The sequence below is a fragment of the Anser cygnoides genome, chromosome 1 (assembly GCF_040182565.1).
Source record: "Anser cygnoides isolate HZ-2024a breed goose chromosome 1, Taihu_goose_T2T_genome, whole genome shotgun sequence".
In the NCBI taxonomy this organism is placed as follows: Eukaryota; Metazoa; Chordata; class Aves; order Anseriformes; family Anatidae; genus Anser; species Anser cygnoides.
The window spans coordinates 16,611,704-16,627,447 of record NC_089873.1 but is presented as its reverse complement, the minus strand read 5'-3'; the positions used below and the strand labels follow the sequence as shown (position 1 = coordinate 16,627,447).

The following is a 15,744-nucleotide window of genomic DNA, read 5'->3' as shown; positions in this document are numbered from 1 at the left end:
GAGTCCCTACAGCCTGTTTTGTCAGCTCCCTAATGCTTTCTTCCTTCTCAGAGTTATTGCTACCATGCTCTTTTTACACAATACCACCCAAAAGCAATTCTTTTTCTGCAAGAGCATGTAGTGATGTTTCTATACTCTTTGAACCTGTGTATCATCACTCACCAACACCCAGCAGCGCAGCACCACTGTGAATATACAGAGCTTTCCAAAAACTTTCTGCTTGTGGGCACACATTTCCCTGCTCCTCCAACAAGGTGGCCACTGGGTCTGGAATGGCACTGGAAGGAGGTTTGAGGTTACTTTCCCAGCTTGTTTTTATGCCAGTTCTCTGTCAATACCAATCTACGCAATGGCCTCTGTTCAGTGATGGGCACATGGGAATGGAGCCAGGGCTTCTGGGGGTCCTACAACATGGCAAACCCATTACTTGCAGTGGGGCATTGGGCTCTGAATATGTGCACATGGCCCATGGCCGAGGCTGGAATTTGTCCCTGGTAAACCCAAATTCTCTGGGTCAACCCACATCTGAAGGAGCAGCCAAAATGTGTCACCCATAAAACAGTTTTTGGTTTCTCCCTCCTCTTAGATGTGGCACGTCTTGTCTGAAACCTCTTCTGATGGTGAGAGGAGAAACTGGCAACCTGTGAACGTTTTTGTAAGAATTAGAAAACAGAGACTGTGAATGGCTTTTTCATCCCCCTGCCAAGCCTAGGGAACAACCTGGGACATGGTACACATTCCCCTCACCTAAAAATGCAAGTGCTGTGTGTGTCATGAATGCTAATATGGTTTTGCCTTTAACAGAGAGCCTGTCCTTCCTGTAAAGCTGACAGTAGTGATGTCTGCTGAAGGATTCGCTGGTGTCTCGAGCACATCTATTTATATACATTAAAACCTGCCATCTATTTATATTAATAAAAGAATCCTATTTACATTAAAAGATTAAAAAGTTTCTCTCATTATCAAGTTCTGTAACTGAGTTCCCCAGAGAAAAAATGAATCAGAAAGCACTTGTGTTTTCCTGAGCATAACAAATAGTGAAGCTTTCAGGAGACAGAATTTTTTTTTTTCCAGGAAGGAAGCCCTTTTTAAAAATAATTTTAGGCAAGAAAAATTGTGAAAGTGTTTGAGATTTCAAAGTCATTCCTGAAGGAATAACTAGCTCTTAAGAGGGCTGGAACATAATGCAACACCCTGGGGAATATCCTGGTTGATAAAACCCAGTGATGGATGCCGTTACCAGCTTAACAAAGAGCTCTACAACATTGTTCCTACGCCCTCCACTACATATTCTCTGCTCCGTTTCTTGGTTTATTGGCAGTTACAGTAAAAGCACATCAAGTTTCGCTTTACCGGAGTCCTCCCTAATTACTGCAAATTAATAATACTGCAATTTCCCTTCCACATGGGGATGAATTGAAGGCCCTCTACAATTTGATAAGAAAACTGACACCCTCGTTCTAAAATTGCCCATTAATTTGCTTCTTATGGTATTTATGCAGTACATGAAAGCCCCAGCTCCAAATCTCTGTTGTCTCTTCCCAAGTTCCTGATGGAGAAACAACTTCTCCCTCACGCGAGGCACAGCGGGCGTGGGGCTCAGCCACGAGCACCAAGCAGGGCAGACCCCACAGCAGGAGCGTGGAGGGCCCCTGCCAGCCAGGACCCCGCCACCCGATGCTGCAGAGACCGCCAAGTCTGTAAACAGTTCAGAGCTGGAGCTGTGATTTCATGGCTTGTATTAAGCCTAGAATATAATTAATGCTTAACAAATAGCACTAATGATAACAATCGTACTCCTGCACTAATGAAGACTTTATGCTTCTGTCTGCATTGAGCTGCACCGCAGACCCTACCCTGGCTTTAAACCACGAATCCCAGTCATTACGACACACAGAGAGGAATTATGCCCTCCTACATAGTCTATGCTGCAAGCTGAGTGACTGCCTGATGTGCCTCAGCAACGGCATTGTGCAATGCACAAATGCATTTAATCATCCTTCCCCACGCTGCTCCCATAGTTTCTTGTTCGGGCTACTTAAAATAACTTCCCCAAATTATGAATCTTTGCATAAGAAATGATGTGTGTTTCGAAACACAATGAGGCACATTCTGTACAGAAGCTGTGCTCAGTCGTCGGAAGGCAGGGGTGGGCTGCGGGCCCCAAGCAGCAGTGCAATGGGCAATTCAGAGGAGAACTCGCATTGTCTTTAAACACTGCAATTAAACTCAAACATTGTCCTTGTAAATAAAAAAAAATGTGCCGTGCGGCCTCTGCAGTGGGAAGCTTTTGATGAAATATTTAGGAGAGTGCTTTCTGAATGTGGCTAATTTTCGGAGAGCATATTAAAGTTTTATGGGGGCACTAATTTAATCACGGATGATGAATGATTTTAGTTTTACGTTGGGTTTTAACGAGGCTGGCTAAGCGCACGGCGGAAGGGAGCGTTGTGTGCGCGAGGCAGTTGCGTGCCGGGGGCTGACTGAGTCACGGCTTTCTGAGAGCCTCATCCCTCCCGCTGAGCACGTTTCTGTCACTGCTAACAGGGCTTTAAACCCTCCTGCCTGCCTTGTGGCTGAAGCCAAACAGGAGGAGAACCGTCAGCTGTGAGAGGCCTTCAAAACCAGCAAAGCATCCTTTGGTTAAACCCTCATTAGCCACCTCTGTGCTGCCCCCCCGGCCTGCTATGCAGGGACCTGCCTGCAGCACGTCAGCCAGCCGGGGAAATTATCTCAGCCTGAATATCTCCAGTTGCACACAAATCACGTTGAGGGAAAAACAACAAAGCAGGGAGTGTGGTTTTGCAAGGTACCGGGTGTCTTGTGTCTTAAGACAACAGCCAATTTGTCTTAATGCCCGCTGAGCAGTCCTGGCCATGGCAGGAGCTGCGGGGGGGGCGGGGGGGATATGCAGGAACGGTAAGAGCTGCAGGGGCGAGCCTACATGGAGAACTCAAGTTTGTCGTGTTTCTCAACCCAACAAGCAATGTAGCTGTGTGAAATGAGTGGCTGGACCTTGACATATACAAGATTTCTATGAGTTTGGGTTGGAAGGGACATTAAAGATGACCCAGTTCCAACCCCCCTGCCATGGGCAGGGACACCTCTCACCAGACCAGGCTGCCCAAAGCCCCATCCAGCCTGGCCTTGAACACCTCCAGGGATGGGGCAGCCACAGCTTCTCTGGGCAGCCTGTGCCAGTGCCTCACCACCCTCAGCATAAAGAATTTCTCCCTTTTATCTAATCTAAATCTCCCCTTTTTTAGTTTAAAGCCATTCCCCCTTGTCCTATCACTACACCCCCTGACAAAGAGCCCCTCCTCAGCTTTCCTGCAGGCCCCGTTTAGGCACTGGAAGGTCTCCCTGCGGCCTTCTCTTCTCCAGGCTGAACAACCCCAACTCTCTCAATCTTTCCTCACAGGAGAGGAGCTCCAGCCCTCTGATCATCCTCATGGTCCTCCTCTGGACCCACACCACCATCCCCAGAGCTCAAAGCAGTACCGCAAGTGGGGCCTCACTGCTGTGCCAGTGCTGAGCTGGTTGCAGCGTATGGCAGCTGGGCTGGTGCGTGTTGACTGAAGAGACACCACTCAATGTCAGTGTGAAGTAACTCATTATCAATCTATTCATTCAAATCCACATTTAGGATCTTTAGAAATAATTGCCGTCATATTAAGATGTATGCTTAAAGCTTTGCAATTAATTAATATGCACAGATTAATACACAACACAAACTCGGTCTTCAATAATGGGAAAGTTTTTAATGTAATAAAGCTAAAAGCACAATGACAGGGACATATTACCTCGCCAGATGGCACAGTTTGTTAAAACAAACCAACGCATTTCTAAAACAGTGTCCTAATCTCCACTTGAAACAAATTTTAATTTAAAATGGAAGGATATTTACATAAAAAGAGTTCAGAGAACAAATATTTCAGAAGTTCACTCTTAGACAAGGGTAGTTCTGGTCTGAGGCAATAGATGGTGGGGATACATAAGCCAATTAAAATAATCTTTAACACTGGAATTTCAAGCATAAAACTGTCGGTGTGAGTGAATCAGACCATTATGGAAAGTTTTCATCTGGCAGATGCCAGCCAGTACCACCTGTGTTCAGGAACTGTCAGCAGGACTCAGGTCCAGAACTGTGCAAATAGTGGGTTAACCCCACCAGAAAAAAAAGTTAGGTTTTGGGAAACTGAATCTCTTAAGGATTTTTTGAAACCTTGGGTCATCGTTGGAGTGGAAATGTCATTCTCTAATGAAACTCAGAGTATATTGGAGCAAACAATCAAAAAGAAACAAAACAGTTATTTTTTAAGGGTTTAGTCTGGTTAGGCCAAATACCATCTGAAAAAAAAAAAAAAAAAGGATGTTTTGGTGATTTTACTATCCGACATAAAAAGGATTCTCATGCTGTGGAAACAGGTGACAAATGTGAGGGTGGATTGAATCCGTTCCCTGCTTCTGTTCAGCTCCAATTCTTTGACAGGCAATATGTGCATGGCTCACAACGTGAGTTTGCTGGACCTGTCCTCACCCTCTTATACAAAAGGTAAGAAACTTTCCCTTGCCCCATTTTTTAAAAATTCTTTCTGCTGTTTTGCCTGTCTTGTTTCCCTGTCTCTGTCCTCATGCTGCCCAGGTCCTTCTGGCAAGAGTGGTCTTTTGGCTATTTCTGCCATGACCAGTTCAGAGCTGCTCTGATTTTCACTTGAAACCTTTAGGCACCTTCATATTATGGAAAAGAAAGAAGAGTAAGTGCTTTCTACATTGCTGCTGAGAGGCAAACCGCATGAGACACATAGTCAAAACACATTCTATTACAGAGGCCTTTTTCCCTGCATATGAATTGCAATATTTTTGTGCTGTCCACTAAGCCTCTGTGTGAAACTATGCACTGTAAGGTAATTCAGAGAGATGAAGCCAGGCTCCCTGTCTATGCTGTGCTTATGACACAGCTCCAAAGGGAAAACTGCAGTGACCTCAAAGTCTCAGAAGGGCCAGCTACAGGTCCAGCAATAGGAAGCGCAATGGGAAAAGACGAGGAGTAAAACCTCACCCTCATCGACCGCAGACCTCAGCGGGAGGGAGGAGACCTGAGCTTCATTCTTGGTTCCTCAGTTAGTAGCTGGCTTGTTTTTAATGTGAAATAGAAAATGCATAAACAGTCTTGAAGGCAGGGGCCAGAAACAATCAGAACTTCAGAGCTAAAAGGTATTTTGCAGATGAGCGGGATGTTGCCAGTTGCCAAATAATACAGGCAGCGTCCTAGTGCAGCTCACATCTAGGACCTTATCTGCTCCCAGAACCTCATCTTGGCTGTACAGTATAGACACCCACCTTTATTTTCGTTTTTGGATATCTCCTACCTATTTTTGTAGGATTATTATTATTATTATTATATTTAATAAAATATTCAGGATCAACACAGCCATATGGCTAAGAATACTTTGCTTCCTTGAGAAATGTATATTTGGCCTGGACACCAGACAATTATTCCAAATGTCTGAAGCTCTGGAGCCTCCTAAAATCATCTGTTTTGAAAGATAGTGAAAGAAAAACGAAAGCCTAAATCAAAACAAGTAACAAATGGTGTGTACAAAGGTGACTAATCAGTTGTCATCTCAAGCCCCCCCTTAGTCTGCTTACATAAGCAGTACAAGCTGTACCTGTTTAAATCAGACACAGGCAAGTATTCACAGTCCAGTGTATCCAATAAATTAACTTTCACATTTTCTCACTAGCTCTTAAGAAGATCAGAAGGAAAAAAAAACAACACATTTTAAGTGTTCTTTAAAATCTGATAAAAGTTTTAAAAATTCCTCCTTCCCTCTCTCTTTGCTTTCACTACAAACAAACAAACAAAAAAAAGTCAAAAAATCAGAAAATAAATGGTCAAAAATGCGAGATAAGGTATTCAGAGGCTCAGAATCATTTAAGAGAGCTGCTTTTCTCTCCCGTTGATCATATTATGCACAATTTTAAAGACAATACTTTTTACCAACACAGTGTTAAGCTAGAAAGCTGTCTGCTATCCCTTTTAGCTGGATGCCAGGTAAATAAATACTGGCTTAAGCAAATTAAGTAAATAGTGTTTGTGGGCAGGTGTTTTTGTTCAGCATGTGGTATACAAATGCTTATTAATGCTGTTAACTTTGAAAAATGTCTAGGTAAAGGAAGAGATTATAGCAAAGGTACAGATTAAAACAGAAACATTTGTAAAAAACAAATGTTCATAAAAGAAAATAGTAAACAACCAGATGAGTTCACTGCAGCCAAATGCTCCCATTTAATAAACGAAATGCTTCATTAATCCTTCCTGACAGAAGTAATGCCTGGAATGGAGAACAGATTCGAGAGAAGACATTTGGCTAAGTCCTGCAGGTCTTCTGCAACCAGCCCAGGCTGGGGAAAGAAGACGTAGCTGCTTTACACCAGGGCTAAGCAAGGTGGGACTTCACTCTCTGGCCTCACTCATGCAATCTCTACCTGCTGTAAGAACATCTCTGGCTGATAAGAGGGCAGCCAGTAACCCACTTGTGTGGGTTACCTTGGCTGATGGCCCTCTTAGAGATGCTCCTGGTGTGTATGTGCCATGCAGTGGCTGCAGTATGGCAGCCAAAAATGCAGTGTGAGAAAGACGTCCCAAGATTGTGTCCTGCGCTGACAGAGACACCCCGTTACCTCTGCAGCACTTCTGCTTTGAGGGCATCCCAGAAACAGTGCACATGGTGGTGGCAAATCCCAGTATTTCAAGTGAGCCATCTGGGACTGGGTGCATTTCCGAATGAGCTCTGTGACAAGCTCTATGCCTCAGCTTTACTTTCAACAATTTGTTTTTGTTTCTTAGGGTTGTGAAGAAAGACTTGAAGGTCTTGAGTCACTTAAGTGGATTGCTTAAGCCTTGAGAGGTGGCTCTCCAATGCAATCTGATCCTTCTTCTTTGAGATCTAAGTGGGATGGAGGTGTCAGTAGGAGTAGGCATAGGGCAATATTTTGAAAGAAATCAATTTACACACAGTGTCTTCATCTGAAAATGTATACTCATGATATGAGTCTCAGCTGTACCTCTTCTCTCATGTTCAGTGTCGATGTCCAGCTCAGTAGCAATGCCTAGGAACAACAAGCTCCTCTTTCACTGACAAATGACTCTATGCAGCAGTGACCTAGCCTCAGTAACGCAGGCCTCTTGGCTTGCCTACTGCAACATCCCTGGTGTGAGGCTTCAAGCAATGTCACCTGGCACAGAATGCTATGGTATGCCCGGCCACCAGCATCCTCACGGTGCCTTCCCATGGGATTTGCTCATCAGCTTCCCAGTCTCTGTGCCTCGGGCTTCTCCATGAGGAGGTCCGTGTACCCACCAGGTCAGCTGTAGGACCAGAAAGAAGACCACAAACTGTGACTGTGATCATGTGAGGCAGCCTGAGGTGACAGTGAAAGAAGAGCTCATCTGTGTGGGAAACCGTAGATAGGGTTTGACCAGGAGTAAAGGCTGCCACAGACCCCAGCAAGGCAATCTAGGAAGCCTGCTTTCCAAAGAACTGGTGTCCTGGAGCCAAGGACCCATCCTCTTAGACATCCAAACAGGGATGAAATCCTGCTGCAGGTTCTCCTGCTCTTCTCATCTCCGTCTCTTCTACCTCGCCTTCAACATAACACCTTGTCTTCAAGACCACCGTCCCCCTGTCAAGTTAGATTGAAAGTGAGCAGATGGTCTGGTAGTGTCTTCGGTGGGGAAATGACACGCATATGCCCCGTTTTAAGAAAAAACAAGCTTAAAATAAACAGGCTCAAAGCCAAAATACTCCTTTGCTCACACTTCTTCCCTAGGGGAGAAGAGGAAAGTGCAAAGATGTGACAGGTGCCAGTCACTTTGCTTTGCGTATTTTTGGAAGGTGATTGAATACTGCAATGAGAATAAACAAAGTAGGAACCTGTGCAGAAGATACAGCTGGACTAAATATTTCTGTCCTCTGCCATCTTGGGAGATGGGGCAAGGGAGCACCATAGGGAGAGATCTGGGACTGAGAAAAAGGCAAATGCCTTCTAATTTACTTGGTATAGTAAACATGGGGAGGGGGAGAGATCAGCAATGAGTCTCTGTGCTGAGCAAGGGAAGATTTAGTAGGAAAAATGGGAAAAAATCTAGGACTGAAGAGGCACTGGGCCATCTGCTGAACAATGGATCAGAGTAAGTTGCTCCATGGGGCCAGCCCAGCTTACAAGCCCAGGAGTATCAGGAAAAAGAAAAAAGAAAAAAAGAAAAAGAAAATAGAGAAAGAAAGAGTCTTTGAAAGATAGCTATAACCCAGGTAGTGCATCCTGGGAAGAGACATCCCAGTGCTCTGGAGGGATGTAGGGGCTGTGATCATCCTGAGGACAGGAGAACAGCCACCATCCTGGTCTACCAAGGAGCCAGCTGAGCTCCCACCAGCACAAAGACGTGCTGCGGTATCCTGACACAAACACAGAGTTTTCACTAAATTGTTTTGCTGCTCGGCTGCAGGGACCTTTGATGGATTGGCTGACTTGTTACACATATCTGTACAGAGAAGCGAGGAACAATACAGATCCCACTGGAAATGCTGATGCCAGAAGTGGATCTTTCAGCAGGTGACAGCTAACGCCATGTGGCAGTCGGGGTGTTAACCAGAGCTTGCAGTTTTTTGATGTGGGGTGAAGTGAACCATGAGGTGGGCAGTGCTGCACCAACTGAGCTGCACAAACAGAAGCTCCTCTGAGCCTGGGAGCTACATGGTTTTTAGTCTATGTCGTGCTGCAGCATGCAAAGAGAATTTGCTTTGCCCTCTGATGTTTATCTTAATTTTGCATGTGTTCACAGCTCATGGGAGAAAATGACAAATTGAGAAAATATTTGTTCCACAAAAGCCAAGAGACTATTACAGCAGACAGCCAGACAAACACAGCGTAAGTGCCAAAGCCTGAGCTTTTCTACAGTCTGTACCATGTACATGTTCGGTTTTACCTGCCTAAAGGGTAATGGGAAATTCAGTCAATATGCTGCCTTAATCACGGCAGTTTCTTTGCACTTGGACTACCCATTGCATCTCATTGCAGGGTTTTGGAACGCCACCCAAAAGGGAGGCTGAAATCATCAACCACATTTCATTTAGCACTGCCAACTGAATCTAAACAAATTGAAAAATGACCTGCCTGCTACACTGCGAGGCATACAGCAGAAAATGACTCTGAAATAGCCGCTTATGTTCACTGGAGAAAGATTTATTTGTGATCTCAGAGCTTGAGTTGCAGAGGTAAATAGAACCACCTGTAAACCATTTCCTACCATGCCCCACTGCCCCCATACGAAAAAACATGCACAGGCATTGCCTGAAGTGGAGTTGGCCTAGTAAATGATCAGGAAAATGGAATGTTTTCTTTCAACAAGCAGCAAATGAAGAGGAGCTGCTGCATCTGGAACGAGGCTACCTTGTTCACCTGGAAGGTCTCAGCTTTTGATGAAAGGCTCTGGAATTTGCTTCCTCTCCCACTGTGGTGCAACGTGAGTCCCTTTGCCCTTCACTTCATACTGCAAGCATTTTTTTTTTAAATTATTTTTTTTCTTTCTTTGTAGGGAGACAAGCTGACCTACTGTGTAAATGATTTGAAAGGGCTCTGCACTGATGAAGAGCCGGGAGGGAGAAGGACCCTGTGTATTACTGCAGTTAATTGTCTTTTCACTTAGTGATGATTTTATTTAACTAATTTATTATTTTGATGCTATGAGATTATACATTTCATGGAAATCCAGAAATCCACACCTTAAATATGTGTGTATCACCAAGTTACTGAGGTCCATGATTTTGTTACCAGTAACCATCAGTTTGTTTTCCATCCATGGACAGTGCCAAAGCTCCTTGGTCTAGAGAACCTCTCCCAGGCTCTCTTAGACAAACACACGGTGCAGTGTGCCTCACCTGTAGGCATTTCTTTGGTCCCACTGTGACTTTAGCCTGTGACTTTAACCAAGGAAAGGGGACAGAAGACCCCGTTATTACTGATAGCTTGTCAGCTGCTAGGCGACCAAGCAGCACATGCAGGTTGCCAGGCCATAGCACCCGCTTCATTTTGGATTTACCGCAACGTGTGATGTGTCCTACCAAGTGGGAAAGTCATACAGGACAAAGGGAGGAGCAGAGGTTACTGAAGGAAGGAGGAGTTTAAGGAACAGAGGTTTTGTATTTGTAGGAAAATATGTGCCACTGATTTGGCTGCTTACAAGCCTGCTTTCTGGGATTTAAAAAATTCACTCTCTCTTTGGCACAGGCAACAGCTCATCCTTGGAAGATGTGGTTGCAAAGAGAAAGCATTTCTATACCAATATAAAATATAAAAGTGAAAAACACCTCCCAGGACCTCACCCTGAGCTGAAGGAAAATGTAAAAGTATGATTTCCTCATCATTTCCTCTTCCCTGCTGGTTATTAGAAAAATATCACAGGTATGTCACCCTGTCTGGGACTCCATAAGCAGAACGAAAAGGTAAATCCCAGCAGGAGGGTCAGCAGCACCGAGCACCTGGGAGATGCTTGGTTATCCAGCTGGGGAATGTTCTGCGCATCCCATCCATCTACCCCATCCTTTCACGGAAAGCTGCTTCCTGAGGGACAAGGTGTTGATATTGGTGTGTTCTGCTGCCATCAGTGGTTCCCCATCACTCAGTACTCCCCTTCTCCCCTCAAGGCCACTTGATTCCATCAGCAACATGTCAGGTATCTGATGCTACACGTCTTCCTTTTCTTCTGGCTCAACTACAAGCCCTACTGGCCTCACACTGGTGTGACACACAAAGGAGTTACATAAAGACTCTCCATGTGCATTTTCATGGATCACAGGTCACCTATAATTCATACTCTAATATTTGGTGTGAGTGGCCGCATTCAGCACTGGCTCCGGTCTCCTCTGGGAGAATGAGATTTTCAGTGCTCTGGTAGCTACGCGTCGCTTTGAGTTCTCTCCTCTGTTTTCCTAAATAAAAGCCCATACATTTCTTTTTTTTGAATGCTTTATTTTTGTTATTACACTTAGAAAGAAAGCAAGGAAGACCCAAGGTGGTCTCAGCACGTGGGAGCTGGGCATGTGCCTCTTCCATCATGTTCCCTGCTTGCAAATGGCTAACAATGATGTCGGGGAAAATTCAGGGATCACAGTCATTTGGTTCTGTTCACCACTGATTCCCCTGACAGCTTTAAAAGCTGTTTTTTTTTAGTGGGGTATACAGTGAAATATGCAGTGTACTATGCAAATTGTTTCAAAAACAGTAAGATGTTTTCTGTGATAACTTTATGGGTGAGTAAATAAATCCCATTCCAATCGTATTCAGAAGGCTTTGGACTAGGCTGACCCTTTGCCTCTTCAGTGCTGTTCAGACTGTGTGACTAGGCACAAGAAAAAATAAATAAATAAAATTAAAATGTGTTGCAGGGTGGGCTCAGAAAATACTGATGCTTTTAAGGGCTCGACTGGACCCTTAATCTTGCTGAACTGCCTACGAGCTCCTGAGACAACTGATGGGCAGCCCAAACTAACCACTGGAACAAGGCTCCTATTGAGATGTGTTTGTTTACTCAGGCATCTACATGGATCATTTGAACAAAAAGCACACCCGTAACTCATTCCCAGTTGCATTTCAGCCTCATGGTCCTATCGAAGCAATATCAGCAATGCGGAGAACGAGCACACCGAAATCCCTGTTCGCTGAAGTGGGAGCAGGTTTGGTCCCTAGCAACGTGAAGTCAGTATGTGAATTTTACAAATCCACAAGAATAAATTGATCTCAGTCGTTTCTCACCAGTTCTCCCCAAACCAAACGTGTTTTAATTATTTGAGTGTCAAGCAATCAGATGCCGTACCTCATACACATCTATTCCAGGAGATAATTAGAAGCAGAGAGGAGCAAACAATATGCCACAGAAGCGATCATTGCGGTGTGATCTGAAAGATAACTTTAGTAACAAAAGTGCTTCTTTGCTGGGTGACTCACAGAAGGAAGCAGGGGCTGGAGCTGCTGAAAAAGGAGCCTGCTCCATGGGAACATGAGCGAAGGTCAAGGATCATCCGTGTACTGCCGACTTTTTGTTTGACGTTCATAATCTTAAGGAAATGGATGGAGGGAGAGCAAATGTCAGCTCCAGTAATGACTATGTAACTCTGGGACTGTATAGAAAAGTGATAGCCCCAGCTCCCACGCTGCTGGTGGAAAAAATGGGGAAAAGTGAACTGAGAATCCAAGCCTTGCTTTAATGTTTTCTTCAGAGTTTCATTGTGAATTCTGATTTATCAAAGGGACAGGTAGCTTCCTTTTATATTTATCTCTCTTGGTCTATATAGTACATATATATATATATATATGTAATTTTAACTGCTGTTTTTCATCTGTGCAGCTTCCCAAAGCTGTACAAGAAATACCATCTTGGTGACAGATGCTATCCCTTATTCAATTAAAAAAACCATAAATATCTGATAGTTTTTATGTTAAGTTCCAATTGACATGTTATAACATTTAATGCAAAAAATAAGTGCCTTATAATAATATGCATATTATATAAGAATATATCTAATCACCATGTTAAATTGTTAAATTTTGTACATATCACTCAGACTCACCTTACACATATTTTTCTTCAGTGGTTATTTTCACACTATCTTCTTTCAATAACAGATTGTCTAAACCTTCTTCCTTCTGTTTCTAGCCAGAATAGCAGCAAGTTTAATTTTGTATCTGCCCCAAATTGTGGCACAGCTGGCAGCCTGTAAACATCCAACAGCCTGCTCTCTGTGACTGTGCTCCTTCCCTCCAGAAGAGGAGTGCCAGCTCCAGAAATTCAGATGCCAGGTCACATTCTGGCCGAAAATCAGATTATCAGGGGAGAAGAAGGTGCTGTGTCATTATGTTGTCAGTTGTTTGGAATTTGGCAGCAATTACCGTTGAACGGAGGTTTGCTGGCTTTGCAAGACGTCTTCCAGCTCTGCTATTCATTGATGAAGTGTATCTCTTCCCCAAGCAGTCTGACCCAGTGCTTCACTCTCCTTAGTGTTGGGAAGGTATCCCAGTATCAACCCCAAACACCTCTGCCTCAAGGAGTTTGTGGCTGCCTGCCCTGCTTACAGTGAACAGGAAGGTCCTGGCCACGAATTCTCCAAGCTGAAGATGACTGGGGGCTGCAGTGTGCTTGGGAAAGTATTTTTGTATACTTGCCCTGCTTCTTTACTTCCCTAGGCATCCACCTCAACACTGTCAGAGGCACCATCCTGGGATGCAAGCTTTTGCTCTGCCTAACTATCAATATTCTTAGGACAGAATAATCCATTTTATTACATTCTTTCCAACAGCCTTATCTGTCCTGGAGGAGTGTTACTAATGCGTCTCTCCTCCAGGCTACACAATTCCAATTTTTTCAGTCTCCCTTGGAACAGGACCTCAGACCTCTGAAGAACCCCCTTCCTCTGAAGTCCCCCTCATCAGCACCACGTCTTCCTGAGGGCATGCTGCTCACCACTGAATGCAGCAGGAGGGATTACTGCTTACTACAGTCTTGCAGGCCAAGCTGTCTGTCCATCCCCACAGGGCGTTTGCCCCTCTTGGCCTGGGCTCAGCTCAACTGGCTCATGCTCAACGTGATTCACCACAACCCCGGACCCTTCTCTGCAGAGCTGTTACCCAGGCACTGTTCCTCCATCCCATGGCTACTCCCACCTAAGTGAAGGGAAGCGTGGCAGTGTAAGGATGCACACGGACGCAGCTGGTGCAAATCTACGTAAGTTCTCAACAGTCTGATACAGTCCTGGGAGACTGTGCAGGACAGGAGGGGATAGGTAGAGAGAGGATACAGAACGATATGATGAGTGTCTTCCACAAATTCAAAACATCCTAGCAAGTCTCCTAGCACCCAATACAGACTTTGTTCGTTGTTCTGGAATTTGTTCATTTTTTTTTCTTTTTCAGTTTATTGTCTTGCGTTTTTAATTTGTCCCCAGCTTGTAAATCCAACCTGTCTCACAATTGTCATGGACACTGCAAGCCCTCTGAAATTTGAGTTCCAAATTCATTAGTCTGGATTCAAATATTGAAGCCTTAATGCTCAGTCTTAAGACAGACACAAAAAAAAAAAAAAAAAATTAAGGAAAAATCTGTTAGATGATTAAGGTTAATACCAAACTTAACCTTCATTTTTGTTGAAATATTTTTAAATTAAAAGGTGGGAAAATGCATATTCTTTCTATCAATAAATGTAAAACTGTTCTCCTACTCCTTGTCAGTACTTCAGGATAAACGAGCAGAGGCAATAAGTATGCTTGTGACTCCAGGGAGGAGATGTTTTGGTAGGGAGGCATTTAGTAAGAACAATAGGTTTTCCAGGAACCTGGAAATGCTCAAATGTCTTTGGCGGAGCCAGCCTTGGAAAGGCTAGAGAAGTGGTTGTGTGGCCAGCTCTCACTGCGTGCTTTATTTGAATTTCCTGGTTCTTGGTTTTGGTCTATGAAGGTATTTTTCCTATTGTAAACCAAAGATTCTCCACCACACACCACAACCCCTTTCTCTGTAGTTAAACCACACAATCTGCTTGATTCTTGTGAAAGAGATCAGTGGAGGTGCAGGACTGGAAGGAAGTAAATAAATTAAATACATTGTGAGTTGCTGGAGTAGAAGTGTCCAAAGGACATCTTCCATTGAATTTAATTGACTTTTGAATTAATTACCTGGTATTATTTTTTACTTTAGACAATCCATCTGCTTGTCTTTCTGAGAGTTTTATAAACTTTGCCATAAATATTGGTCTAATACTAAGCACAGAACTATTTCCTTTGTATCCCTTACTCTTAGGTAAACTGGACACAACGGATTTTGGGGATTATTTATGGTTCTGCCTAAGATTTAACGTCTCAAACTGAAGAAGCTGAATTCCTAGAGGATGAGACTAAGGAGATGATATACTCTTCTGTTTCAATTGCTTTGGACAATGTGCGACCAGGTTTCCAGTCATTTGGGTTTATAAGACAAAAGACTTTGCCCTAATAGGAGACAAAGGCCTAAAATCCTGTGTGAGGATGAAACACATGCTAGTTTTACAGGGAAATGCAGTGAAGCATGGCCGTTAATTGGTTTATATCTGATTGGCAACAGCATTAAAGGCATCACAGTTTCACTTACTGACCTTACAGAAAAGCTTTATATGATGTAGTAGATGATAGACGTCTTATTAATATTTTCATCCATTTTAGATAGTTTCAAAGACAGTTGCAAAGATGATGTCTTGTTTTCTACTTTATTCTGTAAGTTTTGAGACAAACCTCTATACAACCCTTTTCACATCCTCTATAATCTCTGAAGTGTATTAATTACATTATGCCTTTTCTCTTGAAATAAACAAAAGTTATGTCTTCTTAAAAGAAAGATATAGAAATAAATTTGAATTTTAACCCATGTTCTTGTTCCTAAGAGGTTTTAGGAAGATTTGAAGACAATTTTAAATGCTCAAAAAAAAAAAAAAAGAGAGAGAGATCTTATTATCTGTATCTACTGCTAGATGGCATGGGAAATCCTTAAAAATGTAATGGAACATAACACATAAAACCCACTGAGCCAGTAAGCCACCATCTAATTAAATGAGCAGATTCATAATGACAGGATACCATTAAAAAGCTAGACAGAAACTTCTCAGTACTCTTATTCTGCATTTCTTTCTGTTACTTTAGGTCTTCACTTAGGGAGTAATGG

General features: G+C 43.5%; 1 protein-coding gene across 1 annotated transcript in view; it reads left to right on the top strand.

Moving 5' to 3' along the window:
- Window positions 1–887, top strand: part of ALG10 (ALG10 alpha-1,2-glucosyltransferase) — a 35,031-nt gene extending 34,144 nt beyond the window's left edge. Inside the window, exon 3 of the mRNA XM_066989968.1 lies at window positions 587–887. Within this exon, the coding sequence (XP_066846069.1) occupies window positions 587–682 (96 nt within the window). The 3' untranslated portion in view covers window positions 683–887. The remainder of the gene's footprint in view (window positions 1–586) is intronic.
- The last annotated feature ends 14,857 nt before the right edge of the window (window positions 888–15,744 follow it).